The 12,951-nt window shown below is 39.2% G+C and overlaps 1 protein-coding gene across 2 annotated transcripts; it reads left to right on the plus strand.

Moving 5' to 3' along the window:
* The first annotated feature begins 2,615 nt into the window (after positions 1 to 2,615).
* On the plus strand, positions 2,616 to 12,692 carry PRDX4 (peroxiredoxin 4). Of its 2 annotated transcripts, XM_058185633.1 has the most exons (8): positions 2,616 to 2,953; positions 5,010 to 5,127; positions 5,945 to 6,061; positions 9,397 to 9,519; positions 9,850 to 9,980; positions 11,221 to 11,255; positions 11,457 to 11,565; positions 12,582 to 12,692. In XM_058185633.1, exons 1-7 carry the CDS (start codon positions 2,662 to 2,664, stop codon positions 11,526 to 11,528), a joined length of 888 nt encoding a protein of 295 aa, XP_058041616.1. In that variant the 5' UTR covers positions 2,616 to 2,661; the 3' UTR covers positions 11,529 to 11,565; positions 12,582 to 12,692. The 2 variants fall into 2 exon arrangements, with proteins under 2 accessions (XP_058041616.1, XP_058041617.1); XM_058185634.1 differs by lacking the exon at positions 11,457 to 11,565.
* The last annotated feature ends 259 nt before the right edge of the window (positions 12,693 to 12,951 follow it).

Genomic DNA, 12,951 nt, shown 5'->3' on the forward strand with positions numbered 1-12,951 from the left:
ACACTGATCTGGGGCAGGCTGACATTTCTATTTGTAAAATAAAAAACAACATCCCTTGGCAACTTTTTTTGCCTTGCTATCCAAGAATTCACATGATATATTTTATCAATTTGATAAGCCACATCTGCTGGTCGGGCTGCTAATATCTCAGCAAATACTTCAGAAAAAATTTCCCTTAAGTTCTCTTGTTTATTCTCCTTTAAACCACGGATTCTTAAAGCAAATTCCATATTCCTATATTGTATTAACAGGGATGCGGTGGCTCAGGGGCTAGGATGTTGAGCTTGTCGATCTAAAGGTCGGCAGCTCAGCGATTCGAATCCCTAGTGCTGCCATGTAACGGGGTGAGCTCCCGTTACTTGTCCCAGCTTCTGCCAACCTAGCAGTTTCGAAAGCACATAAAAATGCAAGTAGAAAAAATAGGGACCACCTCTGGTGGGAAGGTAACAGCGTTCCGTGCGCCTTGGTGTTGCGTCATGCCGGCCATATGACCACGGAGACGTCTTCGGACAGCGCTGGCTCTTCAGCTTTAAAACTGAGATGAGCACCACCCCCTAGAGTCGGCAACGACTAGCATGTATGTGCGAGGGGAACCTTTACCTTTATACTGTATCAAAACTATTTCATCATCTGTTTTTTCCATTTTAGTTTGAAATTCATCCATTTTATTTTCTAATTTTGAATTAAATTGCTTGATTTCTTCAACTTCCTCTTCTAATAAATTCACATTTGTTGCCAAACTTTGTACTGCAATTACAAATCCTTCTTTAACTTCTTTATTTGCCTCTTGAATTTCTAATATCTGCTCTTTCATTTCAGACATCTCATCAGTTATTACTTTAACTTTTTCTTGTATAAAATCCTTCAAGTTCTCCTGTAACACCTCCAAATTCAATGTTTTAGTATCTGCTGCATGAGCTGGAGAGGCACCAGCTGAAGAAATTCCAGAGCCCTTTGTTACAGTAGACTTTAATTGTTTGGCTGCCATCTTCTATAAAATTGTTTATTTATTTATTTATTTTCCAACTTAATATTCACTTTAAATCTTCTTAACCTCCTAAAAACACAGTCTTTTAAAACAATATTTAAAAATCTTCCATAGATTCTATCAGCAGGCAGCAAGGAGTAAAAGTAGCAAACAGCATGCAATTTACCAGCAGCAGACGGCAAGCAGTAAAAGTTCTGTCACTTTCGCTATGGGTAAACTTATTCCATATGCATATAGACAACAAACATGGAAGGCAAAAAGCATCTAGGAAAACACATCTAGGACCTTATACATTCATTTAGCCAATAAGAGACAAAAGTTTGTTACTCAATGTGGGCAATGTCCTGCCCATGCCTTCCTTATCCATGGAGCGTTCTTTGTCCATGCTCATTCTATGCTTTGTTATCTTACAGAGCATCCCTTGTAGCCTTGTGTGTTTGTGCTCCTAGGCAGCCCCCTTCTCTGGCCCTGTTTCTATGGAGCAGGATGTTCCTGGGAACTTTTTTGTTGTTCTCTATCCAAGGATGTGCTTAGCTCTGAAGCAAGTAACAGAAGTGAGAAACCTGATAGCAAAAGATACAATTCTTTTACAGAATTAATTCCTAACTGTAGCAAAATAGCACAAGCAATTCTTAAGAGAAGCAAATAGCAAAGGTTAGATTGATTTGTGTCACTATGTCCTTTCAATTCAATAACGCTGATATATCAACTTTTAAATCTATTTAAAGGCACAAGATTCACAACCTGTAGTGTTGGGAGGAAAATGCCTTCCAATGAGGATTCTTCCAGCCAGAAAACAAGCTTTGAAGAATAAATGGAATAGTGAAGCAGAGCTGCCGGAAAGAAGTCTTTTAATGGCAAGAAACCAAGACAAGTGACATTCAGCAGTTTCTTGGCTAGCTAGAGTGATTGACATCCAAAGGTGAGTTTATATATTCTTTCTGAGTCTTTCAGCTTAACACATGCCTTTGAAATTAAATCCTGTATTTGGTGACATTTTAATTCTATTTCTATTGATGGGATAATTTTCTTAGTTTGGCTTTATTTGGAAGGGAAAAATGGTTTCTCTTGATTGAAAAGAAATGGAGTTTGGAAATTTGATTAGTTCCTGCGCCTTGTTTATTTAACAAAAGATGGTGATTGGTTTAACAAGATATCGCTACTTTGTTATGTGTCAGCCCCTGTGTTACTTCTGGCTACATTGTTGCTATATTCCCATGGTTTTGTTAGTCTGAGGCTGCCAGTTCTGGAAATGAGTTAAGGCTAATATTTTAGCTTGAAAGGATTTAAACTGTTGAGATTTAATCATTTGTATTTGATTAAGTTGTATTGTGTTTGAATTATTTTCTGCCTCATGGTTTCTTCTTCTATTGGGGGGGGCTTCCTTCAGTAGTTTTAGAAGAACCGGCTTTAAGTTCCTGAACAATTACTTTAAGAGAACAAAGAAGGCTTCTCAATCAACGTCTCCACGGGGTCTCCACCAGCCACAGACAGCTGCGCGTCTCTGCAAAACGAAGAGTGGAAGTGCGGCAATTGCCTTGCTTGCGCGTCGCCCAGAGTGAGACGGCTGTCGGCCCCGCCCCAGAAAGCAGCTCGGTTGATTGGTTCTTCCTGCCTTGCTCTGCCTTGCCTTCCCCTTTGTTCTGCCAGCTGGGCCAACAAGACGTTTGGCTATGGAGAGCGGAAGGCTGGCGCGCGGGCCTCCGAGCGAAAGCCAGGAGGCAGCGAGGCTGAGCGGGAGGCGCCGGCGGTTGAAACCCGTGTCAGAACCGTTAGCAGTCTGCTCCATGGTTTTGCTGATGTTGGCGGCCACAATGTCCGAGGAGGTGGGGGCTGCTGAGGCTGCCCAGAGCTTCGGCTACGGCGACGAGAAGTGCCACTACTACGCCGGGGGCGAGGTGTATCCTGGCGAGGCATCGCGGGTGCCCGTCAAAGACCATTCACTCCACCTCAGTAAGGCCAAGAGTAAGTGCACAGAAAGGCTGCCGCGCCATATGGCCGGGAGAGAGGAATGGGGCGAGGCGGAGCTGCCCGAGCCAGCCTCTGCCCTGTCTTTTCAGTCCTTGAGTGTGGGAAAGACCCGAAGCCTTAGCCGTACCCTTCCTAATTGCAAGCTGGGCTTCCTCAAAGACCCTACTTGAAAGGCCATCCTTCTCGTAGCCTGATCTTATTGCCCTTAAGAGCATTTGGTCTTCCTCAGTCAGGCCCTAAGAATGGTTTACACTTAGGGAGGGAAGCCGTGGGAAGTCCAACACATCTGGAGTGCTATTGGGGGAAAGCTGATGCATTGCATGGTAACACAAAGGCCCCTGGTAGAGCTTGAAAGATATGTATTGTGATGCCAGTGTTCTTTCAGAAAAAGTGTGGTCACAGCAAGTCTTGCTCACTTGATGTCTTAATAGCGACAGTATGGAGTTAATAAGCCTTTCTTCAAAAACTTAGACAAGGCTTGAAATGTGAACTTTTCAATAGCAACTATGAGCACAGAAGAAATGGGTTAAATTGAACAGCAATCACAAATATTGTATGTTGTTCCAAATATCTGCTAAATAAAACTTCAGACAAAGGACACATCAGGAAAGCTTCTGGTGTAATGAGCCATACAAAGAAGCAGGAGAATCAAAGTCATTTTTTTAAAAAGACTTGTTTGGGGCCTAGTTCTGAAACGATAGAAAAATATTACTACACTTAATACATTTCTAAAAATTTCTAATGTTTCTTGAGAAATTTCAATGATGAATTTAGCAGTTCATAATAAATAAATGGCACAACAGACAAAACCTATTCTTTTAATCTGACATATACCTACTTGACTTTCTTTATAAGTTTTACTAGAATTATTTGCAAAACTACTATCACCCTTATTTCTTTGATGCATCTATCATTAAGTTTATAAGCAAATGTTTTAGACTATTTTGATAGATTAAAATTTATTATTAATCCATTACAGAGTTCTTGAGAAATAATTTTAAAATATCAGACATTTTAAAATATCCATACTGCATACATATTCTGTTTACAAGCATGTTCCAATAACGTCCTCGGTTGTCTTTCTAACTTACAGTATTATATACTGAGAGTATACAGGTCAGAATGTTGATAGGTATAAAATTGCTCAGTTAAGAATTTAATTTTTCTTTTCTAACCTGAATTGTGATTCAGTCTTATTTGTTAATCTTAAATCTGAATTTTGTTTCAGTGCCATTAGGTACTTGCTTCTATGTAATTTTACATACTCTGTGTATATATATTAAATTTATCTAATTTACAAACTTATATGTGTATATATGATACACACACACACACACACACACACACAGAGTACGCTGAATCATGTGAAGAGTCATATTTTGCAGAAATTTGTCAGCATATTTTATCACTATGAACATATACCTTTTTTGTACCATACAATATACTGTCAATATAATCCATTTCTATTCATTGCCTTAACAAAAATGGCAATACCCACAGCCTTATCTTATATTTTATTTTAGACTTTAAAAATTGCCAGCTGTCGAAGACACTCAGTGCTTTATAATAAATGTCAGTAATACTTTTAATAGGCAACTACTTTTACATAGGTTAACCTTTACTGTGACATTTTTTAAAAAAATAAAGTGTTTTAAAAATAATTTAACTTATTTTATACATTTCAAATAATGCCTCACAGACCGAAGCTTAGCCATTATTCCTAATAATAAAAACATTTGGGATGGCATTTCTACATATATCAGTTTTAAAAACTGATAATTCATGGATTTATTTTAGTAGTTTAACAATTCCTAAGACTATATGTTGCTACAGTGAATAATAAAAACAAAAGTTAGAAGAAATGTTTAATAATTTGCCTACTAAATACTCAGTTTTTGAAATAAAATTTCACTTTTCATTTACTAGAATGAAAATATTATCAATTCACTTTGGAAACCACTATTTATTTATTTATTTATTTCTATTTATTGGAAATAAAATCAAAATGTTGATTTTAAATTTTTTCATATTTTGTTTGTTGTTGTTTTAGTTTCTAAACCAGCACCTGACTGGGAGGGAACAGCTGTCATCAATGGAGAATTTAAAGAACTGAAATTAGCAGATTTTGAAGGAAAATATGTTATTTTCTTCTTTTATCCTCTTGATTTGTAAGCAAATGTGTTAGTACATATGTGTTTTTGCAATATGTTTATTGAGCAAAAATATTTAATAGATATTTCCATACAAAGACAAAAAAAATAGATGAAAGGAATTAAGGGATTTTTTCCCCATGTTGAATAGCAATAGCATTTAGACTTATATACTGCTTCACAGTGTTTTACAGCCCTCTCTAAGCAGTTTATAGAGTCAGCATATTGTCCCCAACAATCTGGGTCCTCATTTACCAACCTCAGAAGGATGGAAAGCTGAGTCAACCTTGAGCCTGTCAGAATCAAACTTCTGGAGCGAGCAGTGAACTAACCCTACAGTACTGCCTTCTAACCACTGCGCTACCATGTTTAATGTCTGAAAACATTAAAATGGGAGAAGGGATGTACAGTACTGAAAATGGTCAGCTTTGAAGACTTTATTTTATAATTGCTGACTATCTTAAACACAATTAATAATAAATGGAAGATATAAATCTGTGATACAAATTTTAGAACATACCCAAACATTTTACTTATTCTTGTAACTGTAAAATTGTAGAAGTTTACTAAATTATATTGAAAAAAGTTGAAAATCTGAAATTGATTTATTTTTGCTACCAAATAAGTGCTTATTAATATCTTAATGTCAAAATACACAGTTATATTGGCACTGTAAGGGTATTAGGTAACCAATATAATAAGGTTACAGTTATAAGAACTTTTCTTAAACAGTATGGAAAAGATATTCTTGCATTAGTAATATAGCATTTAAAATAATACAGCATTTAAACTATTATTTCAGTTTTTAAAATATCTAATTTTAATCTCTTTTCAGTACATTTGTGTGTCCAACAGAAATAATAGCATTTAGTGACAGAATTGAAGAATTCAGAGCAATTGATGCTGAAGTGGTAGCTTGCTCAGTAGATTCACAGTTCACTCATTTAGCATGGTATGTTCTTTTCTCTGTCTTTTTACTTATGCAAATTATTGGTAGTGAACCATTCAGTTTTACAGTCCTGTAAAATTCAAACAAATCTGATACCCTGAAAATTTTTATTATAAAATCAATAGTATTTCAATTTATAATACTTATGCCATAAATTTTAATTTTATCTGAGTTAATTGTATGTATGAGTCACTAAAATAACATTATTGAGGTATCTCAACAAGGGTGAAAACCACAGGGCTGCCTTACTCTTCCATTAAGAATTTTTTCGCTTAATTTTAATGCAGTGGAACTGAATTCTCATTTTTGTGATTAAATATGCTTTGGGAACATGTTTATTTATGATACCAATAATTATCTATTCAAGATTAATGTAAAGTATAAAATAATGCTTTAATAGAATATTAAACCCGCCGGGTTTCCGAGCATTCCATCAGCCAAGGGCCCAGGGTAGGGGTGGCGGGGGTGGCGGTTGTGATGAGAGAGAGTCTTGAGCCGAGAGAGTCCACTGTGCCTCAGATAGCCGGTTGTGAATCCCTTCTTGTGAAGTGGGGCCATAAGAATCAGATGGGTCTGTTGATCGCGTACCTGGTTCCTTGCTACGTGACTACAGCCCTGCCTGAGCTGCTTGAGGTGCTTGCCGGGGTGGCGATTGAGATCCCCAGACTTTTGGTCATGGGGGATTTCAATCTGTCATCGGCCGGCTTGTCATCGACGGTGGTTCAGGAGTTCCAGGCTTCCATGATGGCCTTGGACCTGATCCAAGTAACTGATGGCCCTACACACACATGGGGGGGTCCACACTGGACTTGATTTATATCTCTGGACAGTGGTTTAATGATCTGGTATTAGGGGATTTAGTGATGACACCGGTGTCATGGACAGATCATTTTCTCCTCCGCCTAGACTTTCAGACCGCCGCTCACCACCGCAGGGAGACGGAACCAATGCGCTGGTTCCGTCCCAGGCGCCTGATGGACCCCGAGAGGTTCTGACGGAGCTTGGGCTGTTTCCTGATGATCTTGCCCACGGCACGACTGAAGAACTAGTTGCGGCCTGGGAACAGGCTGCGGCTGGGGCTTTGGACTGTGTCGTGCCTTTGCGGCCTCTGACCCGGCGTAGATCTCAATTGGCTCCTTGGTTCTCTGAGGAGCTGAGAGAGATGAAATGCCGGAGAAGACACCTAGAGAGTACCTGGACATCCAGCCGTTCCGAGGTTGATCGGACACTAGTTAGGTCTTTTTCGAAAGCCTACCTAGTGGCAACGAGGGTTGCGAAACGTTCCTATGTTTCCACCCTCACTGCGTCGGCAGATAACCACCCGGCTGCCCTGTTTCGGGTGACCCGTTCCCTTCTACACCAGGGGGGACGGGATGACCCCTTGCAGGGACGTGCTGAGGAGTTTAGTGGTTATCTATACGATAAAATCGCTCAGCTTCAGGATAGGTTGGACCAAGATTGTGATGATCCGGATGGGATGACTGAGACACGTCTTGTTGATGTTGTTTGGGATGAGTTTGATTCTGTGGCTCCCGAGGACGTGGACAGGCTGCTGGGGAGGTTACATGCCACTACATGTTTACTGGACCCGTGTCCCTCCTGGCTGGTGCTGGCCACTCAGGAGGTGACACGAGTCTGGCTCTGGAGAATTATAAATGCTTCTTTGTTGGAAGGGGTTTTCCCCGCTGCCTTGAAAGAGGCGGTGGTGAGACCCACTCCTCAAGAAGCCTTCCCTGGACCCAGCTATTTTGGGTAACTACCGTCCAGTCTCCAACCTTCGCTTTGTGGCGAAGGTTGTAGAGCGTGTGGTGGCATGGCAGCTTCACCAGTACCTGGATGAAGCCGTCTATCTAGACCCGTTCCAGTCCGGCTTCCAGTCCGGGTACAGCACGAAGACAGCTTTGGTCGCGTTGGTGGATGACCTCTGGAGGGCCAGGGATAGGGGTTGTTCCTCTGCCCTGGTCCTGTTGGATCTTTCATCGGCTTTTGATACCATCGACCATGGTATCCTGCTGCGCCGGTTGGAGAGTTTGGGAGTGGGAGGCACCGTTTATCGGTGGTTCTCCTCCTATCTCTCTGACCGGTCGCAGACGGTGTTGACAGGGGGGCAGAGATTGGCCGCGGGCGCCTTGCTTGTGGGGTGCCTCAGGGGTCGATTCTCTGCCTCTCCTGTTCAACATCTACATGAAGCCGTTGTGCGAGGTCATCAGTGGCTTCGGGTGAGTTATCAGCTGTGCGCTGATGACACTCAGCTGTACTTTTCACGGGCCACCCCAACGAAGCTGTTGAACTGCTGTCTTGTTGCCTGGAGGCCGTACGGGTCTGGATGGGGAGAAACAGACTCAGACTCAATCCATCCAAGACGGAGTGGCTGTGGATGCCGGCACCCCGGTACAGTCAGCTGCAATCGCGGCTGTCTGTTGGGGGCAAGTCACTGGCCCCAACAGAGAGTGTACGCAACTTGGGCGTTCTCCTGGATGGACGGCTGTCGTTTGAAGATCATTTGGCGGCCGTCTCCAGGAGAGCCTTTTACCAGGTTTGCCTGGTCCACCAGTTGCGTCCCTTTCTGGACCGGGATGCCTTATGCACGGTCACTCATGCTCTCGTCACTTCCCGCCTGGATTATTGCAATGCTCTCTACATGGGGCTACCTCTGAAGTGCACTCGAAGACTCCAGTTAGTCCAGAATGCAGCTGCGCGGGTGATCGAGGGAGCTCCTCGTTGCTCCCGGGTAACACCGCTCCTGCGCAGTCTGCACTGGCTACCTGTGGTCTTTCGGGTGCGCTTCAAGGTTTTGGTTACCACCTTCAAAGCGCTCCATGGCTTAGGGCCCGGGTACTTACGGGACCGCCTGCTGTTACCTTATGCCTCCCATCGACCCATACGCTCTCACAGAGAGGGTCTCCTCAGGGTGCCGTCCGCCAAGCAATGCCGGCTGGCGGCCCCCAGGGGAAGGGCCTTCTCTGTTGGAGCACCTACTCTCTGGAACGACCTTCCCCCCGGTTTGCGCCAAATATCTGACCTTCGGACCTTTCGCCGGGAATTAAAAACTCACTTATTTATTCAAGCGGGACTGGACTGATTTTTTAAATTTTAAATTTTAAATTTTTTAATCCTTTGTAATTTTATATGGGGTATTTTAGGTTAGGTCAATCTGACGGTTTTAATTCGGCCACTATTGAATAGGTATTTTAAATTGATATTTTAACTTTGTATATTTGCTGTTTTTATCTTTGGCTGTACACCGCCCAGAGTCCTTCGGGAGAAGGGCGGTATAAAAATTTAAATAAATAAATAAATAAATAAATAAAATATTTGGCTACTTTTTATTGCAATAGGATAAATACACCTCGAAAACAAGGAGGACTTGGACCAGTGAAGATACCTCTTCTTTCTGATTTGACACACCAGATTTCAAAAGACTATGGAGTTTATCTAGAGGACCAAGGACATGCTCTTAGGTATAATATTAACTATTCTGGTTTTTTTGTACATATATTGCAGCAGTGACAAATGAAATACAGAATGGCTCAATGTTTTTAATCAAATGTTTGTTATTATATATTATGTGGTGCAACACTTATTTATTAGGTTAATAATTACCAAAATTGTTTTAGTAATCCAAGTTCTATGTATTCAAATGATGGTGGAATTAAACATAATACAAGATATTTAGAAGATTTTAAAAAATTTTGTTCTAGTATACGGTATAAAAAAGGGTTGCAGCAGATACATCTTTCACTATTTTCAAAAATGAATTTTTCTTGTTCATTTTTGTCATCTTTTCACAGAGGTCTGTTTATTATTGATGACAAGAAAATTCTTCGACAAATAACAATGAATGATCTTCCTGTTGGCAGATCAGTAGATGAAACCCTTCGTCTAATACAAGCATTCCAGTATACTGACAAACATGGAGAAGGTACTTCTCTACTCAGTTTGATGCAGTATTTAAGATGCTGGCCTAGAAACCAGAAGACTGTGAATTCTATCCTGTCTTAGGCATGATAACTGACTGGATGATTTTGGGCTGGTCACATTCTCTCAGTCCAACTTACTTCAAAGTAAAGTAAGGTTTGTTATTGGAAAAAATAGGAGGAAGAAAGAGTATTATGTGTGTTCGCTGCCTTGAGTTACTTATAAAGTAATAAAGGTGAGATAAAAGTCTAATAAATGAAATAAATGTTTTGGTAGTAACAGTAATTAAATACAAATTTATAACACTTAAAATATGGTTCATTATTCCCTCAAAACTCCAAGCTGGAATAATCCTGAAATTGTAGTATCTTTCTCCTCACTACAAAAAAGAGAAGCAGTGGACGTTCCCTTTCTTCATTCATTCATTCTTCATTCATTCAGGTTTTAAAAATCGTATTTAGATTCATAGATCCATAATAACCAGAACTATACTATAAACTCTGCTATCATTACTAGATAGACACTGCCACAGATGATATCTGATCTATGTCAGATATGTAATCTGCTACCCTTTTGACATCTTCATCAAGATTATTCACACTTGATCAGGAGAATGACTAAGTATCTGCAATTTAATTTGATATTTCTGATCTAAGTCACTGGAGAATCTGAGGTACTTTGCTTGTATTGATTGAGAAAATTGGCATGTTAGAAAGTGCTATAGATATCCTACTTTCGTTGTCTAAACTGCACTTTCTGCTTGTAAAACATATTACTAATATTCAAATAAATAATATGTTTTTTTGTGTGTTGAAGTTAAACACATGTACCAGAAACAAGTCATTGGTTTAAGAATTACAGCATAATAAAATATGCAGAAGCTAACCTTGAATTTGGTTAAACATTCATCTAGTTAGAAAACAAGATGTTTATTTATATCACTCTTGATCTTAAACAAATTTATGAAGAAATAAATTAAAATGTTATTGAGTGCTGAAGCAATGCCTACATCTTAGCATATATGTTCCAGATACAAAGGGTTAACTGGAAAAACTCTCACCCTAATTTAGGCTTGGGTACTTAGAATTAGGATTTCGCAGTCAAATTTTCATTTGCAGAAAATCTTTTTTTTAACTTTATAGTAGATATTTGGCCTCAATAGTCTACAGAACAAGAATAAAAAGACAAGTTTATTTGTTAATTTTTAACCAACATATTAACATCAGTCTTCATTATTTTCTCAGTTTGTCCTGCTGGCTGGAAACCAGGCAGTGAAACAGTAAGTTGTATTTTTTAAGCATTATCATTTGAAAAATGTCTATTAACACAGTCTTAACAGAAAATATCACATGGGGAAATGTCACCCATATGCCAAAAACAGTTTGCCAGCAATTTTAGTGCCATTTTAACTATCTAGTTTTCTGCCCTGCATGAAAATGAATGTTTGCTGCAATATACTGTGACATTTTATGTGCTTTAGATACATCTCATTACCCTGTCATCTTGCTTGGCATCGTGGCATTTAGGGCCTATGCCAGACCTGCACTACTAATTGTTTACATCTATTCAAATGCTGAACTTTCTCTCAGGTATGCTTGAAGCATGTAGCAGTAATTCCTTCACCACATGCAAATGTTATAATATCAAGAAATTATTGCAGTTTTCAGTTCAGTCAGTCAAGATAGAAATTCACAGTGAGCAAACTATTTCCTATATTTCTAATGCTTTATTTTTCCTTTTTGAATTCTTTGAAAAAAATCTATTTAAAAAGAAGTATGCCTCTATTTAAAAGGAAGTATGCCTTTTAGGGACGTGGTGGCTCAGGGGCTAGGACATTGAGCTTGTCAATCGAAAGGTCGGCAGCTCAGCGGTTCGAATCCCTAGTGCTGCTGCGTAATGGAGTGAGTTCCCATTACTTGTCCCAGCTTCTGCCAACCTAGCAGTTTCGAAAGCATGTAAAAATGCAAGTAGAAAAAATAGGGACCACCTTTGGTGGGAAGGTAACAGCGTTCTGTGTGCCTCTGGCGTTGAGTCATGCTGGCCACATGACCACGGAGACGTCTTCGGACACCGCTGGCTCTTCGGCTTTGAAACGGAGATGAGCACCGCCCCCTAGAGTCAGCAACGTCTAGCACATATGTGCGAGGGAAACCTTTACCTTTACCTTTTATGCCTCTTATATAAATATTTTCTTGAGTTGATATTGTAGATTGAATTAATATTCAAAATTTTCTCTGAATTCTGTAGCACTTCAACAGAAAATGATTGAGTTAGATGTAAATTGTGAAAACATCTGAGTCAGTATGTTTCAGCCTTTTTTAACTGCCAGTATCAGGCTGTCTTCCTCAAATCTTAAAAAAAACCTATGTTATAATTAGTTATTTTTACAAAACTCCTTAACTGGTATTGGCCGAGGCCATTTTTAAAGACAAAGTTGTAAGTATACTTGCAGATACTGACAGTTAGGCTGGATGGGACTAAAGTGAAGAGCCAAAATAGCTATTAAAGAATTTCTAACTTCCATTTTTTAAAATAAAGTAGAATTTATGCACATGCATGCACATAAAGACTGTGTTTTGATAGTAATATTTTTTTTCTTTTGCAGATAATTCCAGATCCAGCGGGGAAATTGAAGTATTTTGGTAAAGTGAACTGACTGCTTTCTTCTAAACAGACAGATTTCAACTAAAAATTAAAATTCCATTAATTTTGTTAATTCCCTTTGGCTTTGTTGTTCTTTTTTATAGTCATTTTATTAAAATTAAAAAGATAAAGTAAAACAAAATAAACTAAAAAAAGAATAAAAAGAAAATGCAGTAAAGAAACAAGTAGAAAAAAGGAAAGAAATAAAATATAGTAAAAAATAAATGTATAAAGTCATATATAAAGAGAATTCAAAACAAAAGCACTTTCCCATGGGAAGGATTCTTACAATTAATTCCAAAGTTTTATTTCAGATTCTTAGTTTGCAACTT

The sequence above is a fragment of the Ahaetulla prasina genome, chromosome 5, assembly GCF_028640845.1.
Source record: "Ahaetulla prasina isolate Xishuangbanna chromosome 5, ASM2864084v1, whole genome shotgun sequence".
Lineage (NCBI taxonomy): Eukaryota > Metazoa > Chordata > Lepidosauria > Squamata > Colubridae > Ahaetulla > Ahaetulla prasina.

Coding starts and splice junctions, on each gene's coding strand:
- PRDX4 (XM_058185633.1), top strand. CDS start 2,662: ATGGAGAGCGGAAGGCTGGCGCGCGGGCCTCCGAGCGAAAGCCAGGAG. Junction 9,981..11,220: donor TACTGACAAACATGGAGAAG/GTACTTCTCTAC, acceptor TTATTTTCTCAG/TTTGTCCTGCTGGCTGGAAA. Junction 11,256..11,456: donor GGAAACCAGGCAGTGAAACA/GTAAGTTGTATT, acceptor TATGTGCTTTAG/ATACATCTCATTACCCTGTC.